General features: G+C 37.0%; 1 protein-coding gene across 1 annotated transcript; it reads right to left on the reverse strand.

The window, feature by feature from the left end:
- Window positions 1–354: 354 nt before the first annotated feature.
- On the reverse strand, window positions 355–22,037 carry LOC139712974 (BTB/POZ domain-containing protein 8-like). Its single transcript, XM_071624754.1, has 8 exons — window positions 21,991–22,037; window positions 20,773–20,864; window positions 18,691–18,793; window positions 11,330–11,521; window positions 9,561–9,698; window positions 3,951–4,080; window positions 2,232–2,296; window positions 355–1,043 (listed from the first exon to the last, which is right to left on the reverse strand). The coding sequence occupies exons 2-8, from the start codon at window positions 20,844–20,846 to the stop codon at window positions 825–827; spliced, it is 921 nt and encodes a 306-aa protein (XP_071480855.1). The 5' UTR covers window positions 20,847–20,864; window positions 21,991–22,037; the 3' UTR covers window positions 355–824.
- Between the last annotated feature and the right edge of the window lie 2,952 nt (window positions 22,038–24,989).

The following is a 24,989-nucleotide window of genomic DNA, read 5'->3' on the forward strand; positions in this document are numbered from 1 at the left end:
CAGAATTTGCATTGAATTTGTACACGAATTCACGTTTTTGAGCAATTTTGGGTCTGACATGCACTTACAAAATATTGCGTAACTTCAGTACCACATACCCGGATGTCGCGAATTTGAAGGTCTCAGAAGTTGCGCAAGACCCTAAAGAAAAAAGTAATGAAATGTCGTGGGGCGAGATTTTTGTGTTACAGATTTATTGTGAAATATGTCGAGGGGGGGCCCAAATGAAATATGTCGAGGGGGGGGCCCAAAAAGCCCCCCCCCCCCCCCCAGTCTTTTTAGGGTTAAGTCACGACAAACTGGTCAAACAGGCCATCCCACCAATCATTCAGATTTTTAGCGCGGGAGTATGGCGGTCGCACTCATCGCTCGTGCTCCCAGGCTCATGATCAGAATAACGCCAATCATTCAAAACTCACTTCTACCCACATAGGCTCAGAGGAAGTAGATATACAGCTCAATGAGAGAAATATCATGAAGGGGAAACTACAATATTCTTACTTTGTTTGACAGCGGTGCATCTAAAACTATCATTTCTGGAAGTTTTGTCCAGGCTACCCAAAACAAAAGTTTCACCTGTTCGATTTCGACTTGGTAATGCCTAGTATGTAAAACACCTGTGAGTTTAACATGCTCTGGATTTCTTTCAACTTACACTACTGTCCTATTCCCCAAGTGTTTAGTCATCAATACAGTTGATCACTGCATTGAAGACTAGCAGATGAAACAGTACCATAACATACCAACATACCATGGACAATACCTGTTTACTATAATAATTAGCAAACCAAGTGTCAATTAGAGCACTAAACCCTATTAATCTATTACTTTGATTTTGTTCCAGCTGCAGGTACGTGTCTCATTCCCCTTCTATCATGTGTCACATCTAATTGCCTCTGCCCTTGCACTCTACTTCTGTTGCCCTCTTCTCTGCCACGGCCAAACGTCTGTGTAGTTCCAGATGATGTTGATGAGGCTGATGAGGACAATGCATGTGACCTCCTTTGATGGTTAAATGTCTTCTTCTCTGAGCTGGATTTTGGCTGAGAGTGAAAAAAGTAGAATTTCAGCAAGTTAGTGTTGAAGAATTATTTCTCAGCTTTATCCGACTGAAAGAAATTGATGAAATTTTTAGGTCTACTGTCACACAAATTTTAAGCCCTATACAGTTCGTGGAATTCGGCTCAAAATTTATCACAAGCATCTTCTTCAGGGGTGTTGAAGGAGACATCAGAATATGATATGGAGATAACTTCATATCAGTATCGGGACAATTACCCCAGCTAAACATCCAGAGCTGGAGTAAAGATTAAAGTTAGGGTCAGGTTTAGGGTTGGAATTTGGGTAAGGGTTAGGTTTAGGACTAGGTTCACGATCATACTTCCATTCAACAGAGATTTTTTCTCATTGGTCACTCATCGGAAGCAAAGTTTGTTGCTTCCGGCCACCAACAAAAGTGTATCGGATTGCAGTCTGATGAATCTGATTTAGTTGGTCGACTATCAGGTGAGTGTCAGACATGTCACACCCTAATCCTATCTGACGATCTTGCCTCATCGGATCACAGCCTGACATGTCTGACACTGACCTGATAGTCAACCCACACAGGCTGGATTCATCGGACTGCGATCCGATGCACTTCGGTTCATGGCTGACAGTGAAAAACTTTGTTTCTGATGAGTGACCAATGAGAGAAAATCTGTGTGGAATGGGGGTATTAGGATTAGGGTTAGGGTCAGGGGAAGGTCTGGGGTAATTATCCTTACTAGAACCTTCATATCAATACATCATACACATGAAGTAAAAAGCAATACAAAGTGCGCTCACCAAAGAGGACAAATTTGATTAAAGCAGACTTCCAGGCAATGAGGACTTTTGCTTAAATATCTTTAAACTTTATCGAAAAAATAAGCAAAGAAAATGGGATAATCGAGGGTCTACGGTACTGACTGCTGCAAGTTAGTTTATTTGTGTATGGCACAACCCTGTGTTGATATCATATACTGACTGCTGCTCATCATCTGAAACATCATTTGCCCTTTCTCTCGTGTGTGTGTGTGTGTGTGTGTGTGTGTGTGTGTTGGAAGGACCACCTCACCAGGTTTGCATCTTGTACTTTGCACATAGAGTCATCCCAACAGTTATAATCACGAGCATCAAAAACATTACAAATCGGGCAGATTATGAGGTACATAGTAAAAAAGGTTAGCTACAAAGTAAAGTTTCCTTACTCTCTGAGAACTTGACAGGACAGGCTTTTCTCTCTGTCTTTGTCTGACATCCACAACTACAGCATCTACATGTATAAACAACAGGAAAGAGATAGAGCTTGATGCATTTGTTTGCAAAGATGGCATTGGGCAGGTACTGCTTACTCTCTTCTCCCATAGTAATGGCTCCTTCTCACTGTCATGCAATCTGCTATGCAAGCTACAGTTGAGCCATTAGTAGCTGATTGCGTTATTTTTGTTTATTTGTACCACAATTTGTGTCACGATTGAAATCGTGGTGTGAATCATTAAGTAATCGTGGTAGTCATATCAGAATATTAGATCATAGATTATCAGATCTTATCAGATCTGGAGGTCAGTTGAGGCAATCATTTTGATCGTTGAGAATTTTTGAACCATCCAAAACTTTTCTACGATCAACACAACTGCCACGATTGACCTCAAGATCTGATAAGATCTGATACGATTATCTTGATTACTCAATGATTCAGACCATGATTTCAACAGTGGTGCAGATTGTGATTAACAACATAAATAAAAATTCAACAATCAACTCTCAAAAGCCCATCATTGCATGCACAGCCGATAGTACAACAGTGGGAACAAGCCATAATCAATCATCTCTTTTTTCTACATCTAACTTCATATTGCTGAATTAGAAGAAACCATGTAAATGTAGATGTTGCACACTGAGGGGTGTGGAGGAATTATGTTTTCAGGGTGTTTGTCCATCAATCCATCTGTTCTTCTGTCTGTCCTTCCAACAGATTGCTATTGGAAAAAAAAATCACTGCATTTTAATGGTACCTGGCAAAGGCATGTTCACAAGAGGTGTAAATGTTTTAATCAAATCTTGGACAAAATTCCTCTATGTCAAAGGGCAAAGGTCGCTAATCTTTGGCTTTATACTTTGGCAAGAAAATGTTTATTCTTTTCAGTCATTACTTCAGCTAAGAAATGTCCAGTGATAACAACAAGGTAGAAATATGTTGGCAATTATTTGCAAACCCAATATCAGTCTAGTGTTGAAGTCACTTTACTCAGTGTACATCAGTGTACTTTGGTTTACAATGCTTTCTTGCTATACAGTAGCTTCAGCTAGAAATCTCCAGCGGTAATATTGTCTACTATCAAAAAAAGGAGAGAAATAAATGAATAATTAAGTTGCCTGCAATCAAAAGGGTGAAAGATCAAAGATCACTAACCTGTTGCTAAAATATCATTTTCTGGCCTTAGATTTTATCAGGTACATAAGATGCAACAATAATGCTACAATGTATGTGAAAGGATAGAAATATATTGGCAAATATTTCCTTTGTACAGCAAGGGTTGCAGTCAATCCTAGGTCAAAGGTAAAGATTATCACCAAATTTACCATTTGGTGATGATCCTTAATCATCACCAAATTTACAATTTGGTGATGATCTTTAATCATCACCAAATTGTAAATGAAGGGTAAGATACTTAGAGCAGATAAAGTGCTTGCAGAATATGTAGAGGCATCCTGGTCGACTATGCTCAGTTGTACGTAGTTTTATTTTTCTCTTGATATGCAGAGCTTTATCATTCATTTGTATTGACATGAGCACAGATTTCATTGCGATTTGTTGCATTATATGGAACTATGCAGTATACAGCAATCTGTTAAATGTAGAAATAAATATTGCAAATAAGTGTGTTGTCCTGGTAACAAAGGAGCATATTGAAAAAGAAACGAACCTTTTTTGATCTGCACTTGCAGATCCTTTGACATTGTATTCCATGCTGCTGTCCCAACAATGAGGCTGGCATTAGTGACCGCCATGTTATAACATCGGCTGTATGAATCCTTGAAGAGAGCACAGGCATCCTGTATAAAATACAAAGTATGGCACATATAATGTAAGTGGTTGGAAACTACTAGGGATAAAGACAATTCTGACACCAATACTTGATCATAAATGAAGTCAAAGTGGTTATTATTTAGTTATTACATGTATATCAATGTACACTGCACATTACTTTTAATGTCAGAAACTTGAAAATGTCATCACACAGACATTTCATAAAAATCTGACTTAAAATGACACAGATGTTGCTGAAAACTGGGGGGGGGGGGGGGGGGGACATTCAATGCTAAAACATAGGAGTTCCCTGCCTGGTCCTGTCCAAGATTCCACTCCCAAAGGGTATGCTTTTATATTTTACAACCTTGCTGAGGCATGAAAGGCACAAGTGCTCATACAGTGGTAATAGCTTCAAGGAATGGCATATACTATCAAAGTTGAGTCTACTTATGCACATGGTTTAATGCAGTATTTACACCATGTTTCCAGCGGCCACAGCAATCAATTTTCTGGCCATCATGGACAAGAAGGGATGAACTTGTGACTACGCAGGGGGACGGTATGGACAAACATGTCGGACCATGATTGCCATGCATGCCATGTCAGATTTTTAAACAGTCAAAAAAATTGCCCAGCAGGAACAGTGCTGATGAGAAAAATAGTGAACTGTAGTAAAACAGGTAAACATAACAGGGCATGATAGCACATAATGGGCTATAACAAGACTTGGAGGTGGTCTGTAGTTGGGATGTGACAGGAAACATGCAGGGCCTGCAGAACCTGGGGGCTGCAGCCACTGCCATTGTCGTGCCTTGAACTTGGCCTTGTGTGATGCAATAAAAAGTCTAGGTTGCTCTCTGATGCACTGGACACCATGTACGAAACATGCAAGCTGATAAACTTTCCACCAAATCGCCAAAGTCTGCTTGAGAAAATCAAAGCACATACATTGTATGTAGTAGTTTCGCTCACTGTGGAAGTCATGTATTTAACAAATGCAAGCATAACTATTAGTCTGTGTTTCATACTTTGAATAAAACTAAATGAAATCACACTTACAGGAGGTCCTATTGATTGCATATGATGTCAGGTTGCAAATCAGCAATTTCTGTGGTTCCTACAGATAACATTTATGCTGCCGGGATACAACTGACACATGACAAATGATTACTTCTAGAACCTTGTACAATGCTTTTAGATTGTGGAAAGGGTTGTCCATCGTGCACACTGCACGAGGCCTAGTGCAGAGCAAGCAATGGTTGAATTTACGCCCGGATTTCAGCCACTCAGAATTGAGGACTCATCAATTGAGGTATATGACTGATTACATAGAAACAAGTCTATGGCAGCAGCAACCATAATCTGAAGAGCATGCTTTTTCGACGATTGACTGTTTTGTTGTTATTGTTTTTTTGTTTTTGTTTTATTTCTGTATAAATCTTGCACAAAGTGATTCCATACCGTGTTTATTTTTTTTTCAGGTTTATGACTACAATGTATATTAATACATATTATATAAATAAACAATTTCAGAAGTGTTTCCTCGTTTATTAATTTGATAAAATAATCACTCCTATCAAAGAAGATATCTATGTTTCCATTTTTTAATACGCAATTCTTCATCAGAAGGAGCATAAAATAAAAAGCTTATAAAGAATGTGTTGGCTCATTATCAGAAATGGTTAAACTTAACATTGTATTACATTCAAATGCATGAAAGCATACTGAAGCATACAACAGAATTGTGCTGTCACTATCAAGAGACTAATGAACAAATATCACATCTATGTTCAGTTGAATATTTCACTGTAACAGTGCTGTCTATGGGCACTAATGAGTATAATCAATCTAGTCACACACACTAATTTTCTCCTTACCTCAAATTTACACAATGACATAGAATCTGATAGCATGTACATGTAGGACCATTCACCTACAATTTCTCAAATTGGACACACTGACTCTTTAACGGTATGTGCCTTTAACATCGCAGTAAAATTTAAGAATATGACTAGTGCCACCTAGTGTTAGCTCAAAATATCTGTGCTGTTCCTATGGTGCTTTCTTTATCAACTTTGACCTTAAATTCACTCAAAACAAACAAATAAAATACAAAACAAGTTCTTCAACTTGTTTTAAAAATATATGACATAATTTTGCAGATTCTTTTTAAATTCTGTTCTTAAAATGTTCTGCTGATGACTCAAATTAGTTTTTTACACACAGCAATGCTGATGCTGATACTCTCACTGACACAACAAAGGACTTAAATTTGTGCAGTCTTGGCTACATGCCAAGAAATTATCTCTAAACATAAATATATATATAATAATAATAGTGGCTACTTGTATAGCGCACAGGTCCACTTTTCAGTGCTCATGGCGCTTCAGAAATGAAAAGATATTTACATGCATTTGTGTATATACATATTCAAACATTTCAACAAAGAAGGAAATGGTTAACAAAAACAAATATATACCAAATAAAGAATACAACATATACCAATTAAAAATACAATATTGATCCAACATTAATGACATACAGCAATTACAGTCCTCAGTATGAAAGGAACAGATAAGTTTTAAGGTTGGATTTGAATGACTCTGTAGATGACAGTTCCCTTAACTGAACAGGCAACTGATTCCACAATTTTGGTCCCATAACGGAAAAAGCACGATCACCATACCCATGTTTTACTCTGGGTGTTTGGAGTATGAATGTATCTGATGATGAACGTAGCCTTCGTGTCAAACTGTATTTTTGAACAGAATTACTTATGTATGCGGGGGAGAAAGAATGAACTGAATGATGTACTAATAACAGAATCTTGAAAATAATCCTTTTTTCTACAGGTAACCAATGCAAGGAACGGAGAACTGGTGATATGGAATCAAACTTATTAGTAAAAGTTAACAATCGGGCAGCAGAATTTTGCAACCGTGAAGTTTTGTGACATCTCTTTTTGGAAGATTACATAACAATGAATTCGAAAAATCCATCCGAGAAGAAATCACAGCATGAATAAGTATCTCAGCGGCAGATTTAGACAAATATTTCCTTATGAAACTTAAATTACGCAACTGATATCGAACATTCCGCTGAATATGAGTTACATGACTTCGAAATGACATTTCCTGATCAAATATGACACCTAAATTACGGGCTGTTTTCGGAGTAATGCAAGTGCTACCAATGTTGACATGACATGATTGATAATCAACTTTGCTTAACATATCCTTTGAGCCCAATAACAGAAACTCAGATTTATCATCATTTAGTTTAAGGCCATTAGATGTAAGCCAGATTTTCAGGTCTTGCAAATATATATATTACTGTATGATTTTTTGTATTAATTCAACAATACTTCCCTGTCACATTAAAATCAATGACATTGATTTAAACCAAATTAATTGTCCAAAATTGCAAGGTTCTCGTTGATGATAGTGCCTTCCTTTCAAATTCGCACATTGATTATCTCAGCAATATCCCTTCTATCAATACCGGTATCCTCAATAAACTCAAACATATTTTTCCAGGCCAAATTCTCCTTAATGCTCATTCAACCTTGGTAACTCCATATGTTACATACAGAATTCTTGTTTGAAGAAATGCTATTAAAATCTACTTGATGTGTACTAGCTTTCAAATTAAAAAATCCACCTAAGGAAAGGAAATAGCGAACATGCTGAATACTGGATCCAAACAAACAACCTACTCCTAGAAAATAAAATAATTTGTCTGTTACAAAGTTGGCATAGATCATGTTTCAGTTTTCTGCAATGGAGTTTGACACCCTCATACGTGCCCACAAGTGATTACAAGACAGTGTAATTTCACTGTCAGACTGTAAAGCAGCAGACGATGCAAAGCTCACAAAGAGTGAATTGTTTTGAGCAACAACATGCAATATCTCATACATGTGTAAAATAAGATACTTAGCTAACTTTAGTTTCAGATTGTGTAGGCAGCAGCTCATATAATGGCGAAGCTGGCAATGACATGCTAGTGGACATTGATAACAATGCTTCCCAATATCCGATTTGGTTTAAATCTAAATGAGTGACGGAATATGAGTTATGAAGTATTTCCTGTGATTTTGGTGTGTCTTGATAAAGGTGAATTTGAAACATCTACCTAGATATGAATGTAGGCTTATATTAGTGCCACACATTTCATGTGGCAAGTTTGTATCACTGTCACTAACGTAAAGAGATCCACCATTTGTTTCAATAATGCAGTAGAATATTTTTCCTTTTGGGCATTTTCAGCATGGACTATATCTATCCATGTTGTTATGCCATTCTTACTCAAAACCCCTCAAAAGAAGCATGGCATTTATGTTACGAAAAGAATATAATATGGTTACACTTTACGAGACAGAAAATTATCTGTGCTAGTGCTTGGCTTCGAGTGTGCACACTGGCCTAGATACAGTGCTCTGTCTTTGAAGTCTTTACACTTGCGGTGTGGGTGACTGTGAGTGGGTGGTATTGTACAGCTCAACTCAGCTGCATAGATGCAGTCCAGTGGGTTTTATGTACAAATGAAGAATGATCATTTTTTTGATGGTTGTCTAGTAGGCCTACAACATATAGGAATGGAGAAATATTTCACAAGTTAAGTCTACCCTGATGTAATTGATGAAATGAATGGAACACTGAATTCAGGATATAAAGTTTTGGCATAATTGTGACATAGGTCTAGGCTACTGTGTAGTCCTCTGAGCTCCCTCGGCCTCACCTCTGATCCCCACTCATTCAATTCAGCTTTCACGCACACACATGTACATGTACATGTATGTGGGGAGGTGGTAAGAGTCCCCACAGCACTACACAAAATGAATTACAACTATGCTATTAAAGTAATGAGCATTCATAATGGTTCATTAATAAGTTCATAATGGAATTCGTCAGGCGTATGTAGCTCAGTTAAATCTAGTGTAAGCCTGCCTCAGACTGGAAGAGATGAGATTGATGAGACATGCTGACAGTAATATTCTATTTGTATTTCATTACACCAAATCCTGTGTTGATTTTAGTTCCTAGACTTACGCTCGATTCCTTTCAGTCATAAAGTTACGCTTGATCTGGTAAAAGTTTAACTTGATTCTTTTTTTTTTGCAATCAAGTGTAAGTATCTCTATGAAACAGACTTTAAATCATGATTGAACTCCTGCTCAATTCACATTGTGGCATACGATCAATCACCACTCTTAATGAAACAGGGCCCTGGTTTCCCCTTTTCATTATCCCCAGGCCTTTTTTTTTTAAATCTTGATTTACTATTTTTTCCTCCCTCCATGGTGCAAAAGTGGGAGTGCAGATTATACACCAGAAAATATGGCAGAAGAAATAGTATTATTAAATATATGGGACATATTTAGATATTCTCTTGGACATGTAACTGATAATCAAGAGTATTATGACTCAACACAAGTCAACAAGTATTTGTACTGCATAGTACCTTCGTAGGAAACATATTCGATGTAGTACAGGTTACTCACTGCATTCCACTCGGATGCTGACTCTCTTGCAAGCATGTCTTGTGTAGTCTGGATGAAGGTAGGCCAGTGCTCCAAAGACCCGTCAGAAAGCATCTTGTTAAATAGTAGTTCCACCACATCTCTCTTCCAGCCCATCCCCTAAGGAAGAGAAGCAAAATCCCCTGTGCTATATCAAGTTGAGATGACAATCAAAATAATCACATAGTAGCAGAGCAGAATTGAAGTTTGGAGGATTCTTGCAATAGGAAATGGTGCCAGGAGTCGGTGATTCTCAGTAAGACAGCCTTGCAAACTTAACAAATTTTCTGTTAATTCATTGAAGGGAGCTTTACTAAACATTTCCTTTGTCAACTGATATTTCTCACATCATTCATGAAATTTGGCAGTTTCATAAATAAAAGTAGCTTAAAATATAAAAGGACATGTCTCCGCAGAAATACCATTTCATCTGTGTAACCAATTGTGTGTGAATGTGCCACAGCTCATGTGGTACTAAATTCAAGAGTCATACATGCATAGCTGCAAGCTATTATTTTAACTGCTGTGAAATCCTAAAGGAGAAATTTAATGTTCTAATGGCATATGACTTACCAAAATGGGATGTCGAGAACCCATCAAAAAAATAAAAATAAATAAAAAAATGACAGAAAATCAAACATGCCAAAATGATACTTTTGAGAAAAGAAACTTTGAAGTGAAGGGTCTACTGAATCGAGCCATACCTTACTGCATGTAGAATAGGGGGTTTAATACGCTATTGCAACCTCTGTGACAGGATTATCAGGTTAACCCCAAATCTGGTACACTGATTAAGAACATTCTATAATTTACTTAAACGTTTTAGTAGTCTGCTGGAAGGTTCTGTGGGGTCTTTATACAAGCTATAGTACACTTCATGGGTGGGATATAGAGAATCCCAATTTCAGACAGGAACAATATAGGTGTTCAAAATGATTAAAAACACTACTATAAAACACACGTTTTTGCAGTGCATTTTCAGGAATTGGAGACAACAGCCTTTTTCGCGAGTTGTCTCTAACATTCAATGCATATAGTGTAAACAAGAACTTTCGCATGCATTTCAATTTTGCGAATCTTGGCTCTTGCAAATTTGTGAATTAAAATGCTCGCAAACATTCCTCTTTTTACAGTATGTATCTGATTTCACGTTTACTAAGCTTTGAGTTAAGATTCCACAGAGGACATTCTCAGAAAACACTAAAATGTCAAAATCAGCCTCGCTGAACCAAATAGATATTTTCATTCAACTGAAAAATCATTTTATTTATTTATTTATTTATTTTTTTTTTTTTGGGGGGGGGGGGGTTGATGTGAATTTCACAGAACATCTTATTTCTTTCTTTTTTGTCATTGCAAAATTGCCTGCACTTGCGAACCTGTGACAGCGTAGAGACGATCAAAATAACCCTGACATCAATTATGTGATATCTAAAGCAAGTACAGGAAATAAAGATGACAAGAAATTAAAAAGACAGCTAAAGACATTAATAAGAGTCAAAGCTACCACCCATTCAATTGTAGGGCCTATCCTATTCCAAGATGAGGATAATGGTTGGATGAATTGAATCACTATCATGTACATTTGAGTTTTCCTTTTATTTCATTGCAGTAAATGATTGCAAATCTTGCTTTGTCTCAAGTGTCTAAAATGATCATAGTTCACACATACACACACACACACACACACACACATTCACACACCATGCAAGGTAGGTGAAAGAGAGAGGAAGAAAGACTAGGATTTTTACCATCAAGTATTTTTCTTCAAATCCAGCTAATGTGATGATGGCCTTGAACCTCCTAATTGAATAGTCCAGAACCTTCTCTTGAGTCCTCGCCACCAGCTGTTTGACAGGCTCAGCCCATGATGTCTGGCCAGGTGGTAGTTGATTCTTAACCTTGTCTAGTTTAAATAACATCTCCATCACAGTGTCAGCTGTCTAAAGGTGTGTGGAGGATGGAAACACATACAGTCAACCTCGCGTAAGTCGACATAATTGGGACTGAGAAAAACATGTCGACTTACGCGAAAGTCGACTTACGTGTAAGTCGACATTTTGTCGACTTATAAATGAAAACTAATTTCCCCTAGAGTAACTGCGTCAGTAAGCGGCCGTGCAGCCGTTCGCGGCAGGTACAACATACACGGTAATATACAGCTAAACACAGCATTGCACTGTTACATGCACACTACACATATACTAACACACTAGCAATCAACAAAAACCAACCGATAAAATGAGCACGATCTCTGACGAAAGTGAAATTTTCTCACCTAAATGACAACATATCGCATCCAAAATGAAATTTTCGGTACTTCTTAACATAACAGTTAAGAAACAATGGTCCAAGAAACTGGATTTTTTGTCGTTTTCTCAATGTTCATGGATTTTGAAAACATATCCTCACGTAAAATAGAATTTTCGCGAGCCGATGTGGGCCGCCATCGAAAAAAAATGAGAAAAACACGAGAAAGACATCAACAACACCGCCAGAATTGCGATCTTGTTTGCGGCCAATGCATGTGCGCACGCTATTTTCACGTGCTTTCGCAATGGGAATTGGCGCTTATGCAATGTTCGCGAGAAATGTGAAGGCGTTCAGCTAAAGATCGCAGAGCACGCGCGTATTGCATAGGGATTGTACATCGTGCCGCAAGCAGAAATACTACGTCGCATATCGCCCTTATCGGCGAAAATTGTGCCGGGTTTTGCCCTGGTAAATCATGAAAACTACGTTGGTCAATGGTAAATTTCTTTCATGAAAACAATCGCGTTAATGAATAATCTTGTCTATGATATATGACATGGTTGAAAATAATTTGCCTGATTTGTTTACAAGTTGGAAAAACTCTTAACAATGCTTAAACTGCCGCAAACGGGATATTTTACTCTATACAGAGTAAGATCATGATGCGGATCGCTACCCAGATCTTACTCCTTTTGCCGCCAAAACATACCTACTGACATTAGCAACAATTATGTTTCAGTTCATGCATAAATCTCATGTGGATTAGTAACGACAACGCACAATTCCCAAATCTCTACAGAGATTTTGAGAGAGCGGGATCAGAAACCTGGGCCCGTTTCTAGACACTGTACGTTTTAAATTTGATTTGAAAAATCAAACACATATTCCCCAAATTGCATGCGGCTTTGCAATTTAAATTCAAGTGCGTTGCTGCGAAGATATGTGTGTAAATTTGTATGATTCTGTCGAGATGATTTTTCAGTGCCGACCGAGTTGAAATAACATGTGTGATTTTCCTTCCCTAAGTCGCCATATTTGTTTTGCTTAAATTTCTATTGCCATACTCTGAAAATGAATTGTTTTCGCGCTCTGCGATTCACAACATAACCGCTCTGTACGGCGCGGGCCAGTCTGAAATAAAAAGAAGAAGAAAAGTTTGTTAGTCCGAAAACGACATCTTTTGGGATATACTAACCTTCGTAAAGACAAATCTCTTTCCATCGTCACACTAATTTAACTTCGGACTGAGATTTAAACCTTCGGCAGAGCGAACTGTAACAATAATTTGCTACTATTTTTTCATTGACATTTCGTGAAGCAGCATGCGTTTCGGTAGTTTGAAACGTGTAAATGTTGTGATGTCTTTCCCCTGCTAGTGCAGACTAAGTTCAGTCACGGCGAAAGTTCTGTTACGAAATAAAAAATAATGCAAGTCTTTCAAAAAATAACACACTTCCGTATAGTTTTTAAGCGTTTAAACGCAGTTTCTAGTTTCATTTAAAAACCGCAAGTCTTTTCTGCAACGCTCTTGCGTCTTAAATACATGTACAACGTTGCTTGTGATTTGTTGAACTTGCATTTGATTTTTAGAATTGCATTTAAACGCAATTGAGTTTAAGTTTCTTACAATTTTCTAGTTTCGGATGATTATCAAACGCAAGTCTTTTCAGCGTTCCGTGTGATTTGATGGACTTGCATTTGATTTTCGGGGTTGCGTTCAATTCTTAATTTTGCGCACGAAATAAAAATAATGCAAGTCTTTTCAACAAAAACGCACTTACGTAGATGTTTAGAGATGCGTTTAAACGCAGTTTCTTATAGTTTCGTACAAAAACTGCAAGTCTTCTCTGCAACGCTCTTGCGTTTAGATACAGCGTTGCGTGTGATTTGATGGACTTGCATTTGATTTTTAGAATTGCATTTAAACGCAATTGAGTTTTTAAAAAAAAGTTCCCTTCAATTTTCTGGTTTCGTATGATCATCAAACACAATTCTTTTCAGCGTTCCGTGTGATGTGATGTACTTGCAATTGCATTTGATTTTCAGAGTTGCGTTTAATCTTTGATTTTGCGTACGAGATAAAAAAAATAATGCAAGACTTTTCAACAATAACGCACCTCCGTAGATGTTAAGAGATGCTTTTAAACGCAGTTTCTAGTTTCTTGTGAAAACCGCAAGTCTTCTTTGCAACACTCTTGCGTTTGAATACAGTGTTGCATGTGATTTGATGGACTTCATTTGATTTTTAGAGTTTAGCGTTTATACGCAACTGAGTTTCAGGTTTGTACAACTATTTTCTAGTTTCATATGTTTATTAAACGCAAGCCTTTTCAGCAACGCACTTGCGTTTATGTGCAAAGTTGCTCATGATTTGATGCACCGCCATTTGATTTTAAGTTGCATTTAATTACATGTAGTTGCATTTTAATTAATTTTCTAAAAACAGGCCCAGGTTTCTAATACCGCTTCGGAATACTAGTAATTAACGTTAGAATATTCGGATAAACGGAAACACCAATTTCATGTTCTGATAATGATTCTCTACTAGGACCTATAGGTGTACAAAATTTGTGCGTTTTGAGAATAACGAGAAGGAGAAAAAGGGGAAAGTGAACTGCTTTGGGTACAAGTAACTCTCCAATGTAAATGAGTGTATGCCCTCTCTATTCTGACGTACATGTACAAGACAATGGACGCATGGTGCGAACAGTACCGCGCCGTACACTAGCGAATTACCGAGTACAAATGCTGCGCATCGGAGCGGGAAAACAATTCTTTTTTCAGAGAATGGCGATAAGATTTTGAGCGAAAAAATTATGTCGACTTAGACGAGGGAATTAACACGTATTTCAACTCAGTTGGCACTCAAAAATCAGGTCGACTTACGCGAGTTGTCGACTTATAAATGTGGACTAAGACGAAGAAACTTTCAAGGAATAACAAAGGCAAAAATCGGGACTTTTTTATCGTGTCGACTTAAGCGAGTTGTCGACTTATGCGATGTCGACTTAAGCATTATCATACATTCACGCAGCAATGTAAGAGTTGTAATATGGTGCCGGGTAAAGATGCCGGTGGTAGTTAAACTGTTGCATGAAAATTTGTCGGAGGGAAAAATGTCAGGTTTAAAAACATCACGGGTAAAAATGTCAAGGTAAAAATGTCAGGTAAAAATGTCAAGGAAAAATGTCAGGTAAAAATGTCACAAATAGAAGTATCAGGGGTAAATCAGTGATCGCCAACGGGCAGTGACGTCTATGGCAGAACAGAGAGAGAGAGGGGTAAATATGTCACTTATTAAAATGGCCAGTAAACATGTCAAAGGCAAAAATGTCGGGGAAAATGTCAGATATGAATATCTGGGGCGAATGTAAAGAGGTAAGATGGCAGAAGTGGATGTGTCAGAAATAAAGATGAAATACAAATGTTGCAAAGGCGACTGGCAATGCCTCCTCGGTAATGCATGATTCTCCTAATAGGTCTATAGTACAATGTCTTGACAATGTGTGATGACAGTTTCACATAATTGGCAAATATTAAAATGACAGGTTTGTCACAAATGTGTTGAATGTTCACTAACCTTGAACTAGGTTTAATTGGATGAATGGAAGTATCATCTAAAGAGTGCAGGTATTTGGGGATTTGAGGACACTTACTTGACCTTTGACCCTTTTTAAAGTTTATGCATTAAGTAATTTTCAAGGTTTGGAGAAAAAGTGATTTCAGCACTGAATAGTAAAATATTTGCATTTTAACCTAGCATTTGGCCCCTTGACCTCTGACCCCATGACCCTAAAATTCCCAAGAGAATCACTGTCAGGTAAAAGATGCATAAATATGCATTACTCAATAAGCTGCTATTTTCACGAATTTCGCGAATCAGTGTTGGATCGCAAATTTAACAACATGCAAAAAAGTGCCCATGCGCTGGGGTAATAGTACACATTCGATAGCCTCGATTTCAATTCGCAAAAACAACATCTCGCAAAAATGTCTGAGACTTCCAAAACTTCCAAAAGAATCTCAATAGTAATACATGTATATATCAAGTTTGAAGAAAATCCTGTAGGCATTGCATAAATATGGGGGAAATAGTGAAATTTTGAGATGACCTTGACCTTCTGCCCTGACCTTTCACCAGTGACCCCAAATTCCCTAGATAATCACTGCCAGTCAGTACATGCATATGTAGGCCTACTCAGTTCCATGAAGATACCTCGAACAATTTGCGAAATATAGGGAAAAAAAGTGAAATTTGAACATTTTAACTTGACCTTTGACCTCATGACCCCAAACTCTCTCTGGAGAATCTTTATTTGGTAGTACATGTACGTTTATAAACTAAGTTTCAAGATATTGCATAGATATCCGGGAAAAAGTGAAATTTTGAGCATTTGACCTTGACATTTTGACCTTTGACCTTAAGCATGTGCACCCAAAAGTTGATACACACAACTTTACCCACTCATACACATGCATGCCAAATTTCATTTGGATACCTCAAACAGTTTTTTAGTTTCGCTGTCCACAAAACTGATTACGGACGGACAACCCAAAAACATAATGCCTCCAGCGACACTTCCTTGGCTGAGGAATAAAAATTCAAGAGCAAAATATGCCAGAGGTTACAATGTTAATCACGGTGGAAACATTTGAGCATTAACTTACTATAATTAAATCATTTGCTCCACCTGTCGTGTTTATTTTTCAAATAGTAAAGTTCACAGGAAAACATGACAGCATCAAGAGCAGTATGCACATGGAGAAAAAAAAAATCAAAACTATGTGGGCCTGTGAGGTATAATAGATATGTGACCTGACATAAAGGGATGTTTATATAGCAAATCTATTTCATGCATCATACACATTTTAATTTATAGTAATTGGTAAGATAAAATGTCTGTACAATGACTGCTTGGGGCTTTATTTTTCTTTCATATTCATTTATAACAGGATTAGCAGTAAACTATAGAGAAAGTTGCTAAACAACTGGCATACAGGCAGAATCAATTTCTTCTATTTGATTGTGATTTATATAAACATGTCAGAGACCTTTGCTGTTGTTTTGATGCCAATTTTTACCAATATTTTCATTGACTTTTGTCTTTCTTTCATGAAGGGCCTACACTTTACAAGCATTGTCTTTTTAGTGGGTCCCTCCATTTTTCGCAAAGTGCATATTGTTTACACTGTCAAATCCAAATTGTTTTGTTTACATGATTTCTATCACTAAAGAAAGTGAGATGTATATCATGTTATTCTTATTGTTGTAAAACAGAAAATTGGATTGAATTGAATTGAATTGACCTATGTCATTGACAAGCATTATTGGCAATTATCAAAATTTATGACGGCTATGAGGAAAGGATGGCAAAGAGTACATTTTTTCTATTGACATTTTTACTTTTGACACTTCTTCCCCTGACATTTCTACCCTTACAATTTTTACTGACATTTTTATCCTGGACCCGGCAATGTATGGTTTACTAGAAATGTTGCTATGGCGACTGGTATGCATCTGCCACAACGCATGGTTCTCCCAATAAGTCTATAGTACAATGTACGTCTTGACAATGAGTGATGACAATTTCACATAATTAGCAAAAACTTAAAATGACATATTTGTAACAAATGTGGCGATTGTTCACTTTCCTTGAAGTAGGTTAATTGGATCAATGGCTATATCGTTTAAGGGAGCAGGTATTAGGGGCTTTGACGATTGTTACTTGACCTTTAACCCTTATATATGCATTGACTAATTTCCAAAGTATGGAGAAAAAGTGTAATTTCAGCATCAAATAGTAAAATTTTAGCATTTCAACCTGGCCTTTGATCCTTGAACTTTGACCCCATGACCCCAAAATTACCCAGGGAATCACTGACAGTCAGTACATGCATATATATGTACGAAGTTCCATGATGATACCTTGAGCCGCTTCGAGATATGGAGGAAGTGGAATGTAGCCTTTTCACTTGACCTTTAACCTTTTGACCTTTGACCCAAAAACTTTCCTAGAGAATTTCTATTTGGTAATACATGTATATAAAGAAAAACCCTTGACACATTGCATAGATATGAGGGAAATAGTGAATCTTAAGGAGTTGACTTTGATCTTTAGACCTTTGACCCCGTGACCCCCAAATTTCAAAGAGAATCATTGTCAGGGAGTACATGCACATGTTCTAAGTTCCATGAGGATACCTTGGACCATTTCCGAGACATGGGGAAAAAGGGGAATTTGAGCACTTTCACATGACCATTGATATTTGACCTTTGACCTCACATTGCAAAACTTTTTTCTAAAGAATCTTTCTTGGGTAATACATGTATACACAAACTTGTGAAATTTTGAGCATTTGACCTTGACCTTTGACCTTAAGCATGTACACTCAAAAGTTCATAGGCACAACTTCATCCACTTATGCATATACATACCAAGTCTCATTAGGATATCTCACGTTTTTTCAGTTATGCTGTCCACAAAATTAATTACGGACGGACGGAAGGATGGACAGAAGGACGAAAGTACAGACAACCCAAAAACATAATGCCTCCGGCGACACTTGGTGGCAGAGGCATAAAAATGTCCCCCTTCTTTACAGAAGGAAAATAAACTATTAGTGTCAAGTTTGCATTTACTTACATGCTACTCTGTAGGATAATGCTGGGGTTGACAAGTCTTGCTCTTGGGACTGCTGCAGGCATATCATTACAAGTGCATCTCAATAAAGCTGATCTTGTTCTACTAAGTTTCTCGTTTAGCATGAAAGTGTCATTTAAAGATTGAGCAGTACTGGTGTCCTGGGCGACATAATATGACAAAAGAATCCTCACGACTTCAGCTACAAGAATTCTTACCAGCTGGTCAATCACATCTTCAGAGCATTTGTTCATCAGTGGCAGAGGTAGGCTAGCAAAAACTTTCTGAGCCCAGAAGCGATCTAGGTGTTTGGTCATCCATCTGTCAAAAAGAGATCAAAATAAATGGAGATCCTCGAAAAAATGTTTCCTGCTTTTAATGCTTCAAAATCATAATTCCTGACATAAATGCCACTACTAAAGTTTTGCCTTCTAAATACATAACATTTACAAAATATTCCCCCCCCCCAAAAAAAAAAAAAAAAAATGCAGAGAATTAATATATTGCAGGTCTTCACTGAGACTAATATTTACAAAGGTCTTCACACAAAAAGCAAAAAACAAAACCCAGTAAGACACAAAGCAATGATAGTAACAAAAAGGGTATGACTGCTGTCACAACTGTGTAAACAATACAGCAACTTCAAAATAAATTCCATGTGGAATGCTTGCTCTTTCAGAACGTCTATGAATTGAGGTATTAAATGTGAGAGAACTCTGGCAGTCAGACCATAACACCATAAGTACTGAGGCAGAAACCTGAGATTTACATGTAGAGGGGCATGCAGCACTTTTCTGTGCACTTTGCATACTTAATGAGATGTGAGACACTGCTTTCTAAAATTGCAATAATTAATGATCACAGTCACGCATTATGAAAATACAAGTTGCACACTGTATGAGCATGAAAGCTGATAGGAAACACTTACAGTTATGACTATGTTTCTTTAAATTTGACCCCTGAGTACTGGATAAGATTTTACCAACCAAGATTTGCAAAATTAAAATACATGCACAAGCTCCTGTCTACACTATTTGCATTGAATGTCAGTGGCAATTCATAAAAATTTAATGCTGAGAATATTTCTGGTTTTACAGTATGTGATGAATAAAACAGAAACATTCTTTCCTGCTTTTCAAGCTCAAATGTTAAATAAATCTGGTTGTATCAGACTTATTCTTAGGTCATTTTTTGGATCAAATTTTCCTCTTTACCATCATTTCATTTGCTATATATCTTTAATGTTTTACATTGGTCAGGAGTAAGCAAAGTATCATGTACATTGTAGATTGTGCCCATGGATTTCTGTATTCCAGGTCTGTCATTGGCTGACTCCAAACTAAAGCTTGTAATTCAAAACAAGGCCATCCGTGATGTTGACCTACTAATGTATCTGTGCTACATGCTACACACCTGTTAATATCAAATCTGTCAACGTTGACATTCAACAAGGCTTTACATTGATCAATTGATGTTTCATATCTCTACTCATATTGTGCCAACAATACTTCAGATCACTTGTAGATTATAAAAATGTGTCTCTGTAAAGTACTAATATTAAAAAAAAAAAATATATATATATATATATATACATATATATATATATATATATACGACGACAAACTGCCAAAATGCAAAGGTATAAAGTGATGTAAAAACACAGCTGTGCATGCATGAAGCAGACATTTTCATGTACTGTAAAAGTGGAAATTTTTGCAGTGTTTAAATTTTCGCACATTTCACGCAACCAGAAACTAGTGCAAAAATAAAAGCACGCAAATATTTTTGCTTGCCAAATGTTCTAGTAGTTAATGTTTTGATTCCGAAGAATTAAAACCACGCGAAACTCTTCTTACCTGGCCAAGCGCGAAAAATTAGTCTCACGACAATATCCACCTTTACAGTATTAGTTACCTAATAGACTAAAATTTGAACATGCTTTTCCTCAATTGCAATCATATTTGTCAACATAACATGACTGCTATAATATTGCTGCCAAACTAAAGAATATTGGGCCCTGCTCTAGCATCCCCCCCCCCAACACACACACACACACACCACCACCACCATTATTAGGGAGCTTTAGATTTGCTGCGCGGATGTTCGAGACAACGCTTGAGCTGGACGTTCTCTTCGTCCCTGCGTCGCGCTGAAAAGTAGCTTAATATTACGCTGGGATGCAACCTATAAAAAATAAAATGGCGCCCTCATATGATCGGTGCATGAAGTAGCTCTCTACGTCATGAACTGAGCTGACGTAAAAATAGCACACAACGCATAATGAAAACAAGATCACCTACCTCAAGCTTGCATGTGACAACTGTGGGAGACCAAAGCTCTCACTCAGTGCATAGCAGTGGGGAATAAGTAACATGCAGTCTGCACACAATGGCTGTAAGGATGAAATCAAAAATATCACAGTTTGGGGAAAAATTGTATTAAAAAAACCTTAAAATACTTTTGTCTTTGTTACGAGAACTATTAGTTTCTTTAGGTGATGGTGTCCTACTTACCTCTTTTTCAACATTGAAAAGCACTTTTGTGTTTTGGGTATTTCTATTTTGTGTCCCTGTCATTGTATACTCTACTTCTACATGTGCATTGAAGCATGTACCACCCGCAAGCAGACACAATGGTGCGAATCGAGTTCCTCGTAAAGTTGACTTAAAAGTACATTGTAATTTGGAACATGTGACCCTATTACTGACCTACATGTAAATATATGATCTTGCACAGCATCATAACATAAAATTCCCCAAGTACATCTCTAACCCAAGTTTATTTGTACGTGGAGTAATGGTTTGAAAGTTATTTCTTGGCAGACAAGTCTTGCAGCTAAACTCTAATTCAAGATGGATAAGTGCTTTTTCAATCTCTTGGTGGTCTTACTCATTTCTATACCTTTCTTCACTAGTATCTTGATGAGATAAGATTAATGCATCAACAATTTTATCCCCTCGAATTTGCAATCAATATTGAATATGTGAGAAAAAGTTAGTAAAATTTCTGCAGTTTATAAAAAGGTAATACATATCTGAAGGTCATTTATTGTATTACCTTCAAATCCAGCAAGTTGCAGAAACTGTGTTATGTGGTTTGAAGCTGTATCTTTATATCAGACATTACTCAGAATACTATTCATATTTAGCATTTCACAAACGAGAAGAAAAATTTTCTTTTATTTCAGCTTTTTGTTGTTCACATGTAATTGCTCGATTTAGTTGCAGAGTTTTCAAAAGCTTAAATGCTAAACTTATGACTTGATTTGTGACCAGACACTCTACAGTGTATCTAGAAGACAAGTTCCTGCTTCCATCTCAAGCTGGCGATATTTTTTTTAAAATTAAATTTCTTTCCAATTATGAATGAATGAGTGGATTTAATCTGTTCCATTTAATCCTTCTCCAATAATTGATATGCAATAATATTCAGAGGCACTGATTCAATTACAAAAAGATGGAGTTGCGAGCTTTGCAAAATGCAGACAACATGACATACAATAATCATACTTTAATTACCTTATGGAAAAAATGACACCATTCTCTTTTCAGATAGAAAGCAGTCACCTCTTTAAGACCCTCTAGTCCATACATGTCAGCTGCCTGCAGCACATCCCTGCCAAACAAAAAAGTATCGACATTGTTACATATATCAAATTATGATATTGTACAGAATTTACATTTGTACTATGAAGAAAGTATCTCAAACAAGAGCGCTCGCACGGGGGACCTGTTCGAGCACGTGTATCCCCCAAACCCGTCCCCTATGCCCCATCTGGATGACTTTTTAGGCCAAAATGTTGTATAATATGGTAACCGTCGCAGGATACAGTGAAATAAGATGAACAAAGAGTCTGGTATAGCACATACAAGGAATATGACACGTCATCCGACAAAAGTCTGAACAATGTCGGCACTGTCAATGAAAACTTTTATTACCTAGAATAACTACCCAGAAACCTCAATAGCAAGTTTGAATAAAATCCGACACGAAATGTGGCTGATAGAGCACAAACAAGAAATGTGACATGGCATCCAAATCAGAGCACTGAGGGCACTGTCACCACAAACGGTTGTGTCCTACATGTACATGTAGAATTACCATCCAAACACCTCCTATGCAAGTCTGAATAAAGTCCAAGGAGACATCAGGCTGGTATAGCACGTACAGGAAATATGAAATGCCATCCTTTAAAAGTTGGAACAATGAGGGTGCTGCCAATGAAAACTTTTGTTACCTGTAGAATAACCCCCTGCTAACATCCACAGCAAGTTTACATAAAATCTGACAAGAAATGTGGCTGATAGAGCATATACACCAAAAATGTGACATGGCATCCGAGTCCGAACACTAAGGGCTCTGTCATCACAAACTGTTGTGTCCTACATGTACAATAACCAACCATGCACCTCCTTAACAAGTGTGAATAAAATCTGTCCAGTAACAATAAAGTTATTGAATAAATAGGCATTTTTGCAAATTTTGACCTGATGGTGACCTTTGACCTTGTAAAAGGTGGAAAAGTGGGGGCAGCATCACCAATAGGTATAGGTGTACACTTGACTATGATACACTTAACTTGACAAATTTCTGTCAAGACACACAGCCATCGCATACACAAACAGTCCCTGAAAAAGTACCCTTTTTGTGTGTAAAGACGGAACAAGCGAAGGCACCATAACCAAAAACAATACTGTTTTATAGGCTTCTTTGTTTTACCATAATACACATTCATGCTAAATCTTAAGATGATTCAAGAAGAAGTGCAGCCGGTAGAGCGCTCTTTTGAAATTCTCTGCGGCGGATGCTGTGGACGCTGCAGATGCTGCGGCGGCAATGTGACAAGGCCAAATCCATAGTATCCTCCGAACTCTGTTCGAGGGATACAATCATGAGCATAACAACAGCAATCAATAATAAGTGCAGAACAAATGCCAAGGTTACCGTTATGTTTGTCGTCATTCTGTTTTCCATTAATACAAACTGTAATATCTTTATTTCATTCTTTTGATTTAGTGATTTAAGAATTCATGAGACAATTTCAAGAATCAAATATCATTTACAATTTTCCTAATTTTAGAAATCAATTCAAATTCCTACCATCTTATATTGCTTCTTCTCTCATTTCTCTTTAATCTGGGTTTGATGGAAGATTCTTGATTTTCCTCCATTATCTTAGCCTTCATTGATCTTTTAGGCTTCAAAGATATTGTAGAGGTCAGAGCTTTATTTCTGCAACTTAATTTATTTTTTTTTCATTGTGTTAATTTTTTTTTCTTATTGGTACATGGAAAAGCACTTATGAAGAGCATACATGAATGACAACTTGCTAATTTTTGCAATTTTTACTTTTGTGCCTTTGAAGAGAAAAACGAAAGTGCTCCCTCATGCATAAAGTTTACTTTTTTATTGACCTAACAGAGTGATAGCCAATTAAATTACCTTCCATATGATATATAATATATTTACTTTTAGACAAATATTCTATGAGAAATATAAACTTGAAAAAGTGTTTATTTTCTTCTTTTTTTTTGCTGAGTGTGAGTCAAGAGAAAACTTTAAAAAGAATTTGTGTAGAAAATGTAGTAATTTGTCACCCTCAATGGCTCATTTATTCAAAGAGCTATAGCTTCCGTATTCCTTGTCCGATTTAGCTCAAATTTGCAATGAATAAATCAAATAAGTAATACAATTGATTAAGAGAAACTTCATCTGCAAGTACTGGTTCCCTTTAAATAATGTAGAAGTAGTTTGCTCCCCAAGGTTTTGGTAAAATTGTGGTTACCATGGCAACGCTTTGTCTCACAAAAAAAAAATCAGGTCTTCCACATCTATATCTTAATGCCACGATATCCACCAAATTTGATTTCAGTTGCTTCAAAATTGTGGAAGTAGTTCACTCCACAAGATTTTTGAGAAAATATGCAGTTGCCATGGCAATGCCTTGTCAGGTACATACACAAAGAGTGTCTTGCATCACAACACCTACAGATCATTATACATACCAATTTGAAATGAATTGCTTAAATACTGCGGAAGTAGTTCGCTCCACAAGGTTATGGGAAAATTGTGGTTACCATGGCAACACTTTCTCTGACAAAAAAAAACAAAACATGTCTTGCACATCTATACCTCAATGTCATCATGTACCCCAAGTTTTATCTAAATTGCTTTAAAACTGCAGAAAGAAATAGTGACGCAAAATTTGCAACTGACTGCCTAACCGACTGACCGACCGATCATACGCTGATTCCCATATACCCCCTATATACTTTGAGTATGTAAATGCAGAAATTTTAGTGGTACATTAATTTTCACATATTTTGCGCTACTTCTGGCTAGTGCAAATTCTAAGACCTGCAAAAATATCTTCAACATTTTCTCTGCATATTTTCAATGAGTTGACAACTGCAAAGCGCCTATTCAAAAACCCGGGAATATGTTTTTGAGCTGCTCAATGTGAAAAATTAATCATGCAAAAATATAGATGTGTACAGCATATCATACAATTTTACCA

Source organism: Diadema antillarum, unplaced genomic scaffold, assembly GCF_040938485.1.
Source record: "Diadema antillarum isolate AM-2024a unplaced genomic scaffold, OU_Dant_1.0 seq00001884_RagTag, whole genome shotgun sequence".
Classification (NCBI taxonomy): Eukaryota; Metazoa; Echinodermata; class Echinoidea; order Diadematoida; family Diadematidae; genus Diadema; species Diadema antillarum.

What these genes read in the sequence shown, in the direction of transcription:
- LOC139712974 (XM_071624754.1), bottom strand. Translation starts at nt 20,846, where the DNA reads ATGTTACTTATTCCCCACTGCTATGCACTGAGTGAGAGCTTTGGTCTC. An exon ending in TTGTCACATGCAAGCTTGAG is followed by an intron (nt 18,794 to 20,772) that starts GTAGGTGATCTT and finishes TCTTTTTGACAG; the next exon opens with ATGGATGACCAAACACCTAG. An exon ending in GCAAGTGCAGATCAAAAAAG is followed by an intron (nt 2,297 to 3,950) that starts GTTCGTTTCTTT and finishes TTATACATGTAG; the next exon opens with ATGCTGTAGTTGTGGATGTC.